Source organism: Pleurodeles waltl, chromosome 11, assembly GCF_031143425.1.
Source record: "Pleurodeles waltl isolate 20211129_DDA chromosome 11, aPleWal1.hap1.20221129, whole genome shotgun sequence".
Classification (NCBI taxonomy): Eukaryota; Metazoa; Chordata; class Amphibia; order Caudata; family Salamandridae; genus Pleurodeles; species Pleurodeles waltl.
Genome location: NC_090450.1, coordinates 859,888,325 through 859,904,580, shown reverse-complemented (window position 1 = coordinate 859,904,580; position 16,256 = coordinate 859,888,325). Strand labels below are relative to the sequence as shown.

Genomic DNA, 16,256 nt, shown 5'->3' with positions numbered 1-16,256 from the left:
AACCCACTTTTGACAGCAGCAGACAGGAAATTAGGCAAATTAGGAGGTGTGCCCACTTCATACAAGTCCTACCCCTAAGGTGGATGAGCTGAAGTGGACACTGCTTTTAAAATTCCTTCATCTTGATTGGAAGGAATTAGGCTACCATGGATAGGGTTATGCCTACTTCCCAGTGGAAGTGGCCATAAGAAGGTTGTAGTCACTCTAAAGGTGGGCAGCCCATTGGCTACCACCTGGCACTCCCTTTAATGCCCCCAACTTGAGTATTTAGGTGGCACCCCTGAACCCTAGAATGGAGATCCTGATGACCTAAGAAGAAAAGGGCAAAGAAGAGTCACACCTGCCGAAGAGGAAAAGAAGAAGCATCTGATTTAGAACCCGCCTCTCTGGCCTGCCTGCTGATATCGACAGGCTCTACCCAAAAAGACGACTCATCCTGCAGCTGACACCCTAAGAAATCTAGGAGGGCTGCCTGCCTTCCATAAAGACTCAAGACTCCTGTGAGCAGCGACTCTGCTTTGCAGCAGAGTCTCAAGAAAGGACTCCACGGCCTCTGGAACAGCAAAGTCCCAACACCCAAAGTGACCTCTGCAACCGGCCACCACGAGCCAAGGTGAAGCCATCCAACTGTGCCAGCAAGGTTCCACAGCTGTCCAGAGTCTGAGACCAGTGTGGTCTCACACATTTTAGACCCCCTCGAGTTGCCTGCAGCCCCTGTACGCAGGGCCCCTCTCCTGCAGCCTTGCACGATATAGAGAGCCAGATTCCTACAATATGCATGGGTTTCTATGGTGGGAACCTATTTGTTCAAAGTATGTGAATATTGATTTATTCTCTACGTTTGTAAAATGACCTTTTAAAGAGGGCCCAGAGATCAATGCCTACCTTTGGGACACATGGAATTTTAATAAGCATATACACTTTATGAGGAGAAAAATTATCCTAATCCCATCAAGGTTCGAAATGTACAAATACAATGGCTTGAATTTAGTTGTTCAAAAGAATCTGTGTTTCAGGCCTAGACATTTTACAAAGACATTTGCATATAGCTGTGCATTGATGACAACATTTGACAATGAACCGGCAGAAACTCAAACTATTATTGAGTGAACCAACCAGAATTTGTCTTTATTTCTTCTAGGGCCAAAGATGTCAGGTGTGGAGTGTGTAGAAGGAATGGCTGTTGGCCTTTATGAAGAACTCTTTGCTGTCATTGTGTCTCTCATCAACAGGTAAAATGGTGGTGTGTGGGATAATTCTTGGTTTCAGAACAAGAGGACGGTAGACATCAATGTACTGTGCCTTCTATCCAGAGATATCTTTGCAGAATACAAATGTTCGGTTATGTACATAGTGCCAACCGTTTTTTGTTGGTTGTTCTTGTTGCCCAATCCAACAGTGACCTCAGCTATCTACTCTGCAAGCAGTGAATCAAAGCAACCCTAAAGCCACACACCTTCCACCATATGAAGACAAGTACTGCTATGGTCCAGTCATGTGATTAACCTCACCCGAACTGCTGTGCAGTCAATGAGTGCCCTCCTCATCTTCCAGTAAGCAAAGTGATTCAAAAGCACTGAAAATCCAATTGCTTCCCATTAGATGAAGCTGTGTCCTGAAGGGGTCTGGTATGACAAACGTAAACACCTCCAGTAGCAAACACAGCTTATCGGTCACCTTCTCTAGCTTTCTTGCAAATAAAATACTTCAAAAGTACTGAAAACTTACTATGTTTTGTTTTATCAAGTTAGCCCCACGTTGATCTCTTAGGCCCCAAAAGGTAAATACAACCATTTTGGAAAAAAAGGAAATTGGCAGATCTCTCCCACTACACCCCTACTGAGTTAGGATTGAATAAAAGGCAATGTTGGAAGTCAGACCCCCATTCCAGACAATGTCTCATCAATAGATATTAAACATGGAGCCTGTCCCATCACCCCGAAATAGGTAACCACACAATGGATGGTATTTTGCTAATAGATTGTTTGTTGTACACTACTTTTCTACAAATCATGTGCATTATAATGATTGTTGGTGTTATGAGCAGCACACCAGTTATTCTGCAAACCAGGGCAAATTTCAAATATATCACAAATATATCTCAATCATATTTAATCACACATTTCTATGCATAGTGTAGAAGCTGGTTGTAATGTTGGTTGGTTAAATCATAACTAATATGCCAATATGCCACATCATGCAATACCTCCCTGAATTCCTTATGGTTCCTTCAGACTCAGGGTTGGAACTCCAAGGTTCAGCAGTCTCTCCAGCAACTGATTAATGTGTCTAACCCTATGCCCGTACCAATGTCTTAAATTCAATGGAGGAAGGAGAGGTTATCTCAAGCTCAGCTTTTATCACTAAAGAGGATATTTGAACAATGCTATTTGTTTAAAAATTGTAAGTGGAACCATAATGCTACTTTCCTTCTTTCTTTTACAGGACGGAAACACTTTTAGCTGCCTTTCTCACAAACAATGCATGCACCAGAGAATGAAATATTTACTTCTCTGCCTTGTTAGCATGAGTTGAAAAAAGACATGGCTATCCAAACTCAGATTTTTTTAGTTTAAAATAAACCAAAAAGTGATCTTGTTTTCTAATTATTTCACATGCACCATGCGTGTGAAACATCTGAATACAAAAACAATATTAGGTTCGCACATGCTTCGTGCAACCAGGCCTGCATTGCATGTAACTCAATGGACACACACACACAAAAAAACATGATTTAACCAGAAGAAGCTCTCCCCAACAGGCAAGTGTGTCCTTCTCTATTTTCACATCAAGTAAGGCGCGTCAATAAAGTACAAAAACACCTGTTTTCCACCAGTTAAAGTTAAGTGCTGCTGGTTCTCATTTTCTACAGTACCCTATGGGGCATTCTTTCCCAGACATGGAAGGCAATAGAAAATATAGACACTGGTATTTCCTTTATGTCTGATTAGGCCTGGAAAAAGCATAGGGCCCAGCACCCCTGTATATTATTCACCATGTAAAGCAACATGTGTGATTTCTTTTCAACACATGCACTGCACAATTAGTATGCTCACATAGATGACAGCACGCGTGGACCGCCACCAGCAACATCAGCCACACCACCTCATCACCTCCAGCGACATAAACACTTGACACACACATGAACTATTAACCATCATACTCTTAGCACCGCCTGAGGGATTTAATAGGGATTCAAAAAAGGATGCTTTATTACTTAATCACTGTTATTTTATTTTTTTGGGCAAACTTAAATTTTTTCCAGATGATCATTCCATTCTAGCCTGTGTTTTGTCTTACCTGTGTGGGGACGCTGAGTAATAGGAAATCATCTGGACTTTCTGTAGACAACTAGTTATTAAATTTAAAAACAAGGGGGCATATTTACAAGAAAGTAGTACATCATAGATGATGCACCACTTTTCTTTGCCCCAACCACCGACACCTAACAACACCATGGTTATGCCGTATTCACAATATGGCTCACCATGGAGGTCATTAGCACAATAGTGTCAACATTTTTGACGCTATTGTGGTGCTCTGCTACACTAGCGTCGAAAATGTTGATGCTAGTGCAGCAAAGCAAAGGGAGGCCCATTGAACATAATGGGTGTGTCATTTTAGCGCCTGCTCTGAGCAGGTAGAAAAAATGGCACAATTAAATCTTGTAAATTTCACTGCACCATTTTTTCGAGCCTCCCAGTGCCAGAACACCCCTTCCCCCCTTGTATACAATATGCCTGGCGCTGGCATAATGTGGAGCAAGGGGTTACAAAGTGCTGCAATGCTTGCATTGCACCACTTTGTAAATATGGCGCACCAGAAATGCCTACCTAACGCCAATTACGCTAATGTGGCGCAAGGAGGTGCAAGGGGCTTGTAAATATGCCCCCAGATTCCTAAGATTTAGCAAGTTACATCACTAAGTTTAATTGTCTAGTTATTGAAACAGCTTGTCTAGCAAGAAGAGATCCACTTTACTTTATCAAAGGCTATGAAGGAATTTTAAGTATGCACTGGCACATGTGGTTAATCCTCCAACAAAATAAGAATAGCTCAGAGACTTGGTGATACAGTAAGATCATTGTTTATCTGAGAGATGTTCTGAAAATAATAAGAATGATGCTAACATGTTTGTAGTACATTCTAACATTGAAAAGAATGGAAACACTGAAGTTCTAAAGCCCATACAAATGGTCCATTTTCTAAAGAGGAAAAGGAAAGAAAGCATGCTCAAAATATTTTAATGTATTGTGGTTAATCAGGACCTACTGTAAAGGAGTGGCAGAGTAAACTCAGTACTCTTAGTAGTGCAATATTCACAATCTCACAGATAGGGTAGCATTTGTAAAAATGCGTTCCTCAAGAACAAAGGGGACTACCCTGCTGTGAGAAGAAAATAGTGAGTTCCAACATGGGCTTTGAATACTATGCAGTCTTTCACTGCTCAAATGATAATTCCTTATAAAATTACCTTGAATAAGGTCCAAGGAAAAATGTTTTAGAGCTTTTAGTTTTAGGATTTCCAGGAAATTACACAGACATTAAATATGCTCAACCTGAAGAGGTTCACACAGAAGATGGTTGTTGGAAATGTACCTTTTATGCAAGGTCAACCTTATTTCTTTTTTTGACTTTTTGGTGGACCCTAATTTTCCTGACTTTTGAACTCTGTGTATTTTACCCGTGCTAATCAGTGATAATGTGTTTGCGCTCCTCCTTTCAACATGGTAAAATTGGTATAGTCCTGATTGGCAAATTTTAACTTACCTATAAGATTCTAGTAAATGCTTCTAAGGTGCACCCAGGGCCTATAGGTTAAATGTCACAAGTGGACTGCAGCATCCATTTTGCCATCCACTACAGTGACAACTTAACCAGGATTACAGGCCTGGCCCCCATAGGTTCCTTTTGTGGTGTGTTTTCACTGTATCACTGTTAACGTGTTGCACAAATACTTTACATATTGCCTTTGAGCTAAATCTGACTACTCTGTGCCATGCTACTCGAGGGTTGAACACAGGGTATTTTTGGTTTTCTTGTGACTTCACCCTGAAAAGAATTGTGGTTTCTGCTTGAGAAGGATTTAAACCCCCTCAACCAGTATCTCAATTTCTTACAATGTTATTATGAGCGCCTTTACTTTTACATACGCATGATTTCTTTGGAATGTTTTGGCAGGCCGTCATGAAACTATTTGTTTTGATCTGATTCATGGCCTTCATTTAAAGCAGTCCTGAATACACCAAGACAGACATTGCATAAGCCTCATAATGACTGGACCAACACTGTTAGTTAAGGAGGTACTAGCATGCATGCCATTAGTTGTGTAACCTCTTTTTTATAAATCTTCCCATAATGTGTGAAGATCTCACCAACCAGCAAAGGGAAAACAAGAACTCCAAGCTACCATGAATCTCTGAAGCCTACTTGAAGCTGATTAGACTACGGTGACTGGCACACCAACTTGCTAGTTGGTGGATGCCCTGGCCTCTGCCACCATGATGGAGGTCTGCATTTCATAGTTGGATATCCCCACCTACGTGATGTGGTTCTCTGTGTCTTCAGTGCATCCACTTGTGTTGCCACTACACATAAGACAGAGCAGAATGCAAAGCAGGCCTGCGTTGTTAGCTGTATTATGAAGTATTTTTTACTTTCCTAAAAACACTTCTAAAGCTACAGTTTTACTGAACCACAAGAACATAACATAACAATTGTCCAGACATGTAGGGAGGTTTTTCACTGTCCACCATGGGAATTTAGCAACAAACCTCTAAATGACCCATATAGTCTGAACTATTTACTAATGTGATGTAAAAGTGGCTGAATACAATGAACCTAAATATTCTCACAACCCTTCTTTAATTAAGCAAGTCCCCTGGACTCTGCATCAACGCTACATTATGAAAAAAAGTTCTGGTGACCAGTTCTTACTCTCTTGAAAAATCAAGCATTAGTTCCAGGAGTTGGATTTCACGCACATAGTAGCAATGATTTGTTGATGCCACTTCCCTGCTGAATAGCAGTGCTAGTGGGTAGGCGCCACCTTCAGGGAGTGCCTTCCCAACAACCTGCGGCACTGAAGCTTCACTTCTATATGCTTAGTTGTCACATTGCTCCTCCTAATACACGTGGTGGACACAGGCTGGTTATGACAATTGTTCGCTGCATCTAGTTTTGTCTTTTTTTTTGGTTCTAAGGTGACTCCGTTCATGCATCCTAGCTGACAGCTGTCAAATGATAAATAGGTACAAACTTCTGTTATTATCACAGTGGTGCCCTGCAGCGATGTGGTAAACTATAGTCCCTACATGCCATGCAGATTGCATTGTATGCTGTTCATCATGTTCACAAAAGTCAAAAAGTGGCAAAAAAATATATATAAAAAACAATGATCTGTTGGTTCCCATCACTTTCCCACTTCTGCTGAAGAGCCCCTCTCTAAAGAAGAAAGCCTCATCCAGATGTAACTGCCTCTTGCCACAGAATATTTGAATCAAGAGAACCCTCCTCACTGCAAACAAATCTTGCCTGTATCAGTAAAACTCTTTTTTTTTATAGGGTTGAGCGCGCACAAGCGCTCAAGTCCCTGTTGTAATCTCTCTCTGCGCTTTTAAACAAGCCAATCAGTTTGGTTGGTTCGTGGGCTTGCCTTTTAAAATTAGCTTGATTTCATTAATGAAATGCATGCATACATCATGCCTTTTCAAGTGTTTAGCCCTCCTCTAATGCACCGGTAAACTACTGAAAACATACAAGGCTCTGTGTTTTCCGAATGGCTTCTGCACTATTTCTTTTTATTTCCTACGCGGCGCAATCTCGCTGGGCAGTAGTTGAGCGCTGTGCATGACATCAACCCTGTTACATGGATAATTCTGCATTTGCTGGTTATATGGAGATTTGCACTTTTGCCGGTTACATAGATAATTGCAGATACATTTCACTGCAAGCAAACGTCTGTTTCCCTTTCTATGTCTCCTTAACGCCTATGGCGACCGTCGGCGAGCAATATGTGAAACTGTTTTCATTATCAGTTTATGTGGCAAGAAAAGTCCCGTTAGAAGTTAACAACGCTAATAGCTCAGAGACTGAAGAACACACGTCCCGTAGTTTTGCACCGCAGAGTGTACGCTCTTTCTTCGGATGTCTTGGTTCAGCTGATTTTAATGAAAGAGTACCGACAGGGAGACAAGTTTCCCGGTAACATCGGGCGCGGCTGTCGCTCGTGGTCTGACGACCACTCTATCCATGGCCCTGTACTACTGTTCCCATATGGGGTGTCAGTTCTAGGGGCCGAGTATACTTGTGAACTCCTGCTCTCTTATGCGTGTCATTCCTGAGGGTCGTATTTTCCCTCATTAGTAAGCTCTTCCTGGGAGGGGTCCTGTCAACCCGTTACATTATACATATCCTTCTCACTGACTCCATGAATACTGTCTTGTCAGCGAGAGTCCTCCCCGCTGGTCTTGGCAGCCTGTTCCTCTTCACCCCCACCCCGCCGTGATTGATGGGTGGTGGATTTTGTCGCCCGTGCTGTTTTCTAGCCTCTGTCTTTGACTTTCCCTTTCTCCGGATTAGTGGCTACCTACCCGTAGTTTCACAGGTCTTCCCTGACCCTAGGACTCGACTGGACGTGAGGCCTCTACCAATGTCTCTCTCCATATGGATGGGAGTGATCGGCTGCACTTGGGGGTGGATTGTCAGTGCTAGGCAGTCTCACTGTCTCCCGGATAAAATACCCGGGAAGGATACGCGGCTGTGTCCCACTTGCGTTTCTAAGTTTCCTAACCCCAGGTAAACGCAACGAGAACAAAATGCCAACTTCGACAAGGGTTTCATCCAGTCTGTTGTTTTCCTTTAGTATTCCGACGCTTATACAAATCTCATTATAAAATGTAAACGCAGAAAAGCCAAGAGCGAACATATACTATGGATGACCCACTCGTGCTTGGTTTGAAATATAAGAGACAGCGCTGGCCGAGGTTCGCGCTCTGCCCTGAAGGAGAATGTCAAAATAAGATGCTGATTTAAAGCCACAGCAAGCCCCAATCCAGCTCTTGGTCCTTCTGATGATTGCAAATAGAGAGCTATAGGAATAGGCAACATGAGCCTCTTTTATTTACAGAGACAGAATCGAAGTAAACACTCTTTAAAATATGATTAAGGACTCAGTAAATACCGGATGCCTGACTTAATGAAATAGGTGGTGGAACATATACCTGTGTAAGTTACACTGCTGTGTGAGTTACACCAGTTCTATGTCATTTATGCTCCTTTCCCACCCTGAGTAGTGTCATTTATGCTGGGACGTAGCTTGGTCAGTATGCTCGGGAGAGTGGGGGGAGCTTCAGATTTTCCAGCAATCACGCTGGGACATACTATTAAAACACATTGTAGGAGTAACAGGACAATATGGGGGCTTACAGGAAAGAGAGAAAGGTGTGGGTTGTTAGGGGTACCTAAAACACAACGTTCTTTAGACTAATCACTCTACATATTTTACGGCCTTCCACACACAGACGAGAGAGTGGGTGTTTTTTATAAGCGTGACATTTAAAGCTCCCAGGTGAAATCCAACAGATTCGCATTACCTGACTGAAAGCCTTTGTACCCAACTCTTTAATACGGAATGCATTTTTAAGGAGGGTGTAACACCCCTCCAGGAGCTAGGCCCTTAAATTTATGCATGTATGAAGGAATGCGCAAACATGAATGATATTAACAAATAAAGTGCAACTAAACTCGTCTTTCTATGCCAACGTCTTTAATTTGAAGGAATTTGAAAAATGCTCATTTTGATGATATATTCAGTTCAGCACGTTTACCCCAAATTACTGCCTTTCTTCCAACCCTCTCAAAATCATAACATTGGGGTTTCTTACCTACCCTTAAACCACACGTGCCCCAACAGGTGTGAGGAATGCAGATGCTTGCATTACACTGCACCATTCATTTTTATGTGGTTATGCTCTCTGAGGGCTTACTGTATGGTTACATGACCATGTTTCTTCCAAATGCTATTTTTATTGTGGTGTCCTCTAGGGGTGCTCTGAGCATTGCAGTCAACATACTATAATATGAGCGGCACAAAAACTGACCCCATAATACTTGCAGGGCATTATTTTTACAAAACATTTTTGCTCATAACCCTAAGACAATGGGACCACCTTCGAAAAGCGCTGTCTACATCCTCTCTGGGTCCCTACACTAGGTTAGTGGGGACCCCAAAATAATAACCCCTCCCATTATTCAGTGTCTTTTAAGCTTTCTCATTGCTAGAACGTTTGTTTTACAGCCGGGAGAAGTGTTTAAAGGCCTTGTTTTTAATATCATTGCAGTAGGCCTGCTAGCCCTCAAAACACTCTCTAGAGGCCAAGTATATGGTTACACTGAATTACTTTCTCCTGTTTTCATTCCATTGGGTTATGCCCTCTAGGGGCTAACAATATGTTTACATGAGCATGTTTCTTACACATGATATTTTTGTTATAGTGTTCTCCAGGGGCCGTTTTGAGCTTTACAGTCTTGCCAAAAGTTTATTTCTGATAAAGGTTCATATGATAATTGTATATGTGTTAATAATCCCTCCTTATTACAAATATGACCATGATTCAGGCCAGTTTAACATCCTTTTTACACTATGAATGTTGGAACACTCTTGATATGTTTGGGTGACCCTTCTAGTTTATTTCTCCTCTCTGGCAGTCTTGTATCTTATGCCTTTTTTGGGGAATTGTGATAGCCAGCCAGCAACTCCGATGGTGGGGTGGTGAAAGTGGTGTTCTATTGAAATTAGCATGGCAGATATAAATTAGAATGCTCAATGGCAACATTTTCATTTTTCACTGCAGATAGAGAAAGAAGGTAAATGGAAGTGCTTAAGTTATATGTAGGGCCACTGGAAATATATGGCAGGAAAATACGAAATTATGAGGCAGGTTTAACCAATTTATGTGGCAAGAAATGTCCAGTTATGAGTTTACAATGCCAGTAACTCTAACTCAAGCAAATGTGAGCCCTATTGCATTGCAAATGCTTGTTTTCCTTTGTTATGCAGTATTACATTGCTCACAGGTTTGGGTATGCTGTATTAATAGACATACTTGCAGGTGCAATTGCTGGTACTCTTATTAAATAGGAAAGGTAAGTGATAAGGTAGGACTGACAGTTTCCCAATCGCACGAACATTTACTGTTATCTGAGTGTTTTGGATGGCTCTTAAGAGATGGCTACTAATCAGAGGTAAAGCTTCCAATTAAGAATGCAATATTGGTTTTCGCTGCCTTTTTCTCATGAAATTAGATGCCATGTGCTGTCCACGTGGGACAGCGGTCAGCCTAGCTCTCCCACAAAGAGAAATTAAACTATCATGGCTGATGTACTCATTTTTGATGATGTCATTAAAAGACCGGTAGCTTACATGTTCGAACATTTTCCATTGTGGCTGCCAAACAATTCTGACTGTCAGGTCTTGTTTAATTAAGTTTGTATTAATATTCTTATTGGATTAATCCGTCACACTTGACAAATTAAGCAATAAACACAAAGAATTAAACTTGCACAAAATGTCACCAAGAGGCTCCTCTTGAGAATGATAGATCTGAATGGACTGCATTAAACACAACATTCTCTTGAGTTTTATTTCTCATCTGACTTGGAATATACATTTGCAAAGGGCTGGTTGAGACGAGGCCCACATTATGAGTCTGGGGGTCTCACAGCCGCGGAGTCGGTGGTGAAGACCGCCGTATTACGAGTTGTGGGGTTTGGCTGAAGCCAAACTTCCACAACTCCGCCTGGCCCGCCGTTACGTTGCACCGTGTGGCCGACAGTGACCACCTCCCATCCGGCGGCAGACCTCAGGCCGCCGTCCAGATTACGAGGTTGAACGTCACTAGGCTTTCTGTGACGGTCACCCTGCCATGAAAACCCTGGCAGTCATGCACCCAGCGACAGGAATCCCCATTCCTGTCTCCGGCACAAGCATCCCAACATGTTCAGACACATTGACACATGCACCCACACACGTCCACAGACATACAGACACGCACCCCATTCATCCGCACACTCGCTGCATACACCCCCAATCACTCGTACACACTCAATTAAACATGCACACTGGAACATGCATACATGCACATACACGCACTCAGGCACACACATACAAACATGCATCGCCCCTCATTCACACGCACACAAATATTCACATACATTCACACACCTGCACGCACACAAAAGCACCCCCACTCACAGACATACACGCACACATACAGCCCCATTCACAGACATACATGCACACACCACACACAAGCACCACACACCCCCTAGCCCCCTTTGCGGAAGATCCACTTACCTTTTCCGGCGAGGTGGTTGTCTAGGAGGGGCTGGATCCTGGCGGTGTTGCACTGCCATTACCACTATGCTAGCAAGACTCCCCAGAGCCGTATTATGGCTTGTAATATGGCAGGCGGAGTCTTGGGGGTGTGCCGGTGCAGGGAGTGCACCCACCTCTGCACCTCCGTCGGCCAGGCCGACGGAGTGGGACTTCTGCCCAGGAATGGGCAGAAGACCATTCACAACTCCTAATATGGTGGTCAGCAGACCGCCAGCACTGGCGGTCTGCTGGCTGCAGCGGCTTCGGCGGTCTCTAGAAAAGACCGCTGAAGTAGTAATGAGGGCCCGAGTCCTGCAGAATGGCGCTCCACTGCCGGAAATAAAATTCATATTGAGTTGCTAACTTGCTATTAAAATGCGATATGATTGCTTTCAGAATATGGAATATAATACTCTGCCGTCCATGTAAGGGCATTGCAAAATTTGACATGTATTACTTATCCTGACACTAGTAAGTGCTGGATGTAAAATCAGTATTTGTCCAACACACCAAATAATTTAATTGGATTCCGTTGTCTTTCAAAAGAGTGGTCTTTGATCGATTCAGCACACTTTTAAAGATACAATTGCTGTGCTATTAATTAAAAATAATAATTTGTCTGAACTTTCGAATTATAATCTATTAAAATGTAATTTTCAATGAAATATCACTTTCTATATTTTTTTGAGACATTTTCCCTATATAGAGAAAAACTCAATGTTTAAAACACAATGCAGATCAAAGCACACTTTATGTATCGAACTATTAAAACTTTAGAAACACATGTAATATTCAGTGTTTAAAAAGTTAGAAACATTTAAAACAAATTTACGATCAATCCTTCTTTAAGCACCAAAAAATAACACAACCACAAAGGCAACATAGCACTGAGAGATATTGCAAAAGTTTGAAGACTATTTCCGATGACTAAAGGTTTTGGATATTTTATTTTCAATTACTTACTTGCGTGACAGAAGAACAAAATATTAGCCAGTTCATTAGGTCTACGCAGGGGACAACTAGATTTGTATGAAACAGTAGCCCCAGCTGAAGTATTTTGGGTAAATTGCACCAGGGCTGAAGGACCGTTGTAAAAAGGTCTTTTAGGGGCCATGTTGTGATGTCCTGTAGGAGGCTGAGAAGACACGTTTGGAACGCTTGGATGAAATCCGATTAGAAAAACTTCTGAATGCTTATAGTGACAAGTTTCATCCCTAAAGGGACTCGGGAGTCTTTTCAGCTCCCATGAATTTAGTGGTAAGAATTAGTTGGTAATTTGGTCAGAATAGACCAGGTATATGAGTGAATAAATCTGAAAGATATGACCCAAAAAGATAACTTAAAAGCAATAGCAATACTTTCCACCGGATGCTGTAAACATTACATGTTTTTCAAATTAAAAAACTATTACAATATAATATCTGGTAGCAATTATGAAACTTCGTATTATATGGGCTTCTAAACCCAGTAAAACCGGAAATCTAGGTTTGTGGACTCAGGTGAGCAAGAGATTTAATTATTTATACTGCAGGTACAACTAATTACAAAAATATCATTTAAATTAACAGGATATGGAGAACTAATTATACAGTTAAAATTAGAGAAATGGGAGATTGCCAGTGACTCTTTCATATGCTGAACCTCTGAATAGACATCATCCTCATAACTGTGGCTATATCCGAATGCCAAACTGTATTCATAGATTACCCTTCTGTCTATTTAGATTCAGTATGTTCTTAGGGTATCTGCAATTTAATCCTCATCCCCTGAACTACTGTAGGTGAGAGAGGGAGTGATAAGGATGGTGTTGCACCACGCAAATGTGGTGCAAACCTGAAACTCCACTAGGTCCACTTGGACAAGTCCGTGTCTGGAACTGAGGTTAAAATCACAAAGTCAATAACATACCAATGACAGTGAACCAGATTTTGACCCACAGTAATGACAAAGAAGGATTCTAAACCACAAAGGTTTATTAACATCTTTATAATGTTACAATCAAAAATATAATCTGATTAACTATAAATTGATTATCACCTGAATACAGCATATGCTAATATAATACACACAACTCAAATAACAAACGCTCCAACAGGCTAACAAAAGGCAACATGTGCAAAGTTAGAAAAATGTCAATTTCTGTGAAGAGAGACTCCATAATGTTAATCAGTAAGGGGATTTAGAAGCAGGAGGTTTCAGCAAACATAGGCCCATATTTATATTTGTTTTGCGCCACATTTGTGTCACTTTTTGACACAATTGTAGCGCAAATTTACAAAATACAATTATATGTTATAATTTTGTGCTGCTTTTGTGTAAAAAAAAATACGCAAATGCAGTGCAAAAAATTTATAAATATGGGCCATAGTATCAAAAGTATAACCAATTTAAGCTTCTGATCAAGAAAAGGAGAGATGCGCTTGCTCTTTTAAGTAATTCTGTGAGCGGATATATTAGGAGCATGTGTGCCTGAAGAGAGGGAAAGGACCGTCCACCTGCAAAGGTGGACAGTGGCAAGTCTAACTTTGGACCCAGGTGCACCTGATAGAAATTAAACTGGATATGTACTTTTTAGAAAGTCTTAAAATTGAGACATACCTTCGTTCATTCCAGGAAGGTATTTTGCTGTCATCCGTGACTTTGTCCTTGTGCAGTGAAGACTTTCCTGGCACAGCTGAGAAGTGAAGTAGGCTCCAACGTACCAGTATCTTATCAATGTGTTTACAGTCATACATGATACTTGAGAAAGAGGTTATGCTGAAGATTTCTGGGGCAGCCTTTCTTACTCCACTCTTTCATGTGTTTTCCATGGTTTGTCATTGGTTAGATGGGATGTTTCTCAAAGCCTTGGCATCTATTGGCTGTTATGCTGCTGGATTTGTCTTCTAATTAGGTTTTGGTGATGGGACATTCAGTAGTCCATTTTCTCGTTTGCAGATGTAAATTGATGAGTAGCTTGTAACTCTGTCAGTGTATATTTCTTTATTATTTACTTTGCTGACATTATATTTAAATTGCTGATTTATGAATCTTTTGTTTAAGAGGCACGTATTGTGTAGATACTTTGACCTGTCATAAAGACACACTGCTATTTACAAAACGTCTGTGTACAGTCATTTTTTGTTTTGTTTGAATTGTTTATCATAACAACTAATTACAAATGTTAAAAAAAATGTATTCACTTATTCGCAAATTAAGGATGTGCATTGTTGGACCTGGCCTTCTCTGCAGGAACACCCCCAAACGTTTTTACCTTCACCTCTCCTGTTTTGCAAATTCATTTTTGCTGGCTTTAGGGCTCTGTGCACTGCTAACCAGTGCTAAAGTGCATGTGTGCTCTCCCTAAAACATGGTATAATTGACTTACCAAAAAAACAACAACAGAGAGGGGCGAAAATGGGAGATTCGGAGAAAAAACTCCTGGTCCCGTGTGTGGAGTTCCCAATAGTCAATAAATCAAATATAGTTACACACGGTTCCAAAAATGCAAGAAGGTTTCTTTCATCAGGGTGGTTCAACAATTAATGGAAACCAAAGTTTTCGAAGCAAGAGCCCTCACTCACCTTCCGGTGACATGCTTCATCATAGGGCGAAGCTCCTCGTCAGGCCGGCACTGCAATTCCTGACGGGCCCCACACGGGGGCTCTTTGCTGGAGATCTTTTTAGGAAGGATGTACAGCCGATAAAAAATTAGTGAAGGATCGGTAAAAGGGAAAAATTTAAAAAAGACTAGAGGTAACAAGTAGGAATTTTATTCTAATGCTGATACCTCTGGCATGATTAAAAACAGTATATAGGGAAATAGTAAAATAATGTCTACACTCCACATAAAAAACAGATAGGTATAGTTACTCAATCTCGTAGTAGAGATTAGTAAAAAGAAGACAGTAAACACAGGATCCCCTGTGTCACTCTCTATCGTTGGTCAACATGTTTCTCGCTTTTCTCTCGTCAAAAAATGATCTTGTGCGATTCGTCAGGACCTAAGTACATACCTAATCCTTTAAACAATGGAAAATCCCATAATAAGGAAGTCAAAACCTAAAAAAATAGGGAAGAATGAAACCAAGGTCAAAGTATTGCATAATTATAAAGCATAACGTGTTCACGATATCCTGTGATATAAAAAACCCCATATATTGGTGAGGGATCCCAAAGGTGCCATGTGACGAAAAGTTATATAGTATTACCAAAATACGTGAAAGCCAACTTGGCAAAAAGGTTCCACAATGCTTACCCTCCAAATACTAATGGTAGGGCCTCATCGGGGTGGCACCAGGCTTTGAAAATCCACTATGGTCTAAGTATACACACAAAGAACAAACCTTGAGTTATGCATTCGGTAGACAAGGAATTGGATTTGTGGAACACACTGATAGAGACCACAATAGATAAGGTGGGTCATTCAGAACAAAACTTCTATCGATGATAATAATTACAAGACCTGTTACTATGTCATAGCCATGTAGAACAAAGTACAGAAGGTTAAATAAACAACCGAAAGAGAGTCAACGTATAGTAGTGCTAAACTACTACTAAATGATATGAGCCCTATGTTATCAAGAGGAGTCCTCATGGTGTGACACAAGTACTTCAAAAAAATGGCGGGTTTCATATGGAAACACTAAAAGAATGCATGTGTCACACAGGGCAATTCTATTAACAGCATATTGGAAAAGATAGGCGGTAAGTATTAATTATGGTCACCTCAAAAGATAAAGGGATGTGCAAAAATAAACAATTATAATGATACAACACAGGTTGTTTAGGATTTAGAGGAGTACAAAATAACGGACCGACAGGAACTGGAACAGCGCGAAATTTATAGCGCGTTCCAGTCTGTAATAAGAAGGTGCCGGTCGAGTGAGCGCATAGACGT

At 41.1% G+C, this 16,256-nt stretch overlaps 1 protein-coding gene across 1 annotated transcript in view; it reads left to right on the top strand.

The window, feature by feature from the left end:
* The window catches only part of MYO18B (myosin XVIIIB), a 1,377,385-nt gene that overhangs the window by 381,062 nt on the left and 980,067 nt on the right, over positions 1–16,256 (top strand). The window contains exon 11 of the mRNA XM_069214702.1: positions 1,142–1,232. Within this exon, the coding sequence (XP_069070803.1) occupies positions 1,142–1,232 (91 nt within the window). The remainder of the gene's footprint in view (positions 1–1,141; positions 1,233–16,256) is intronic.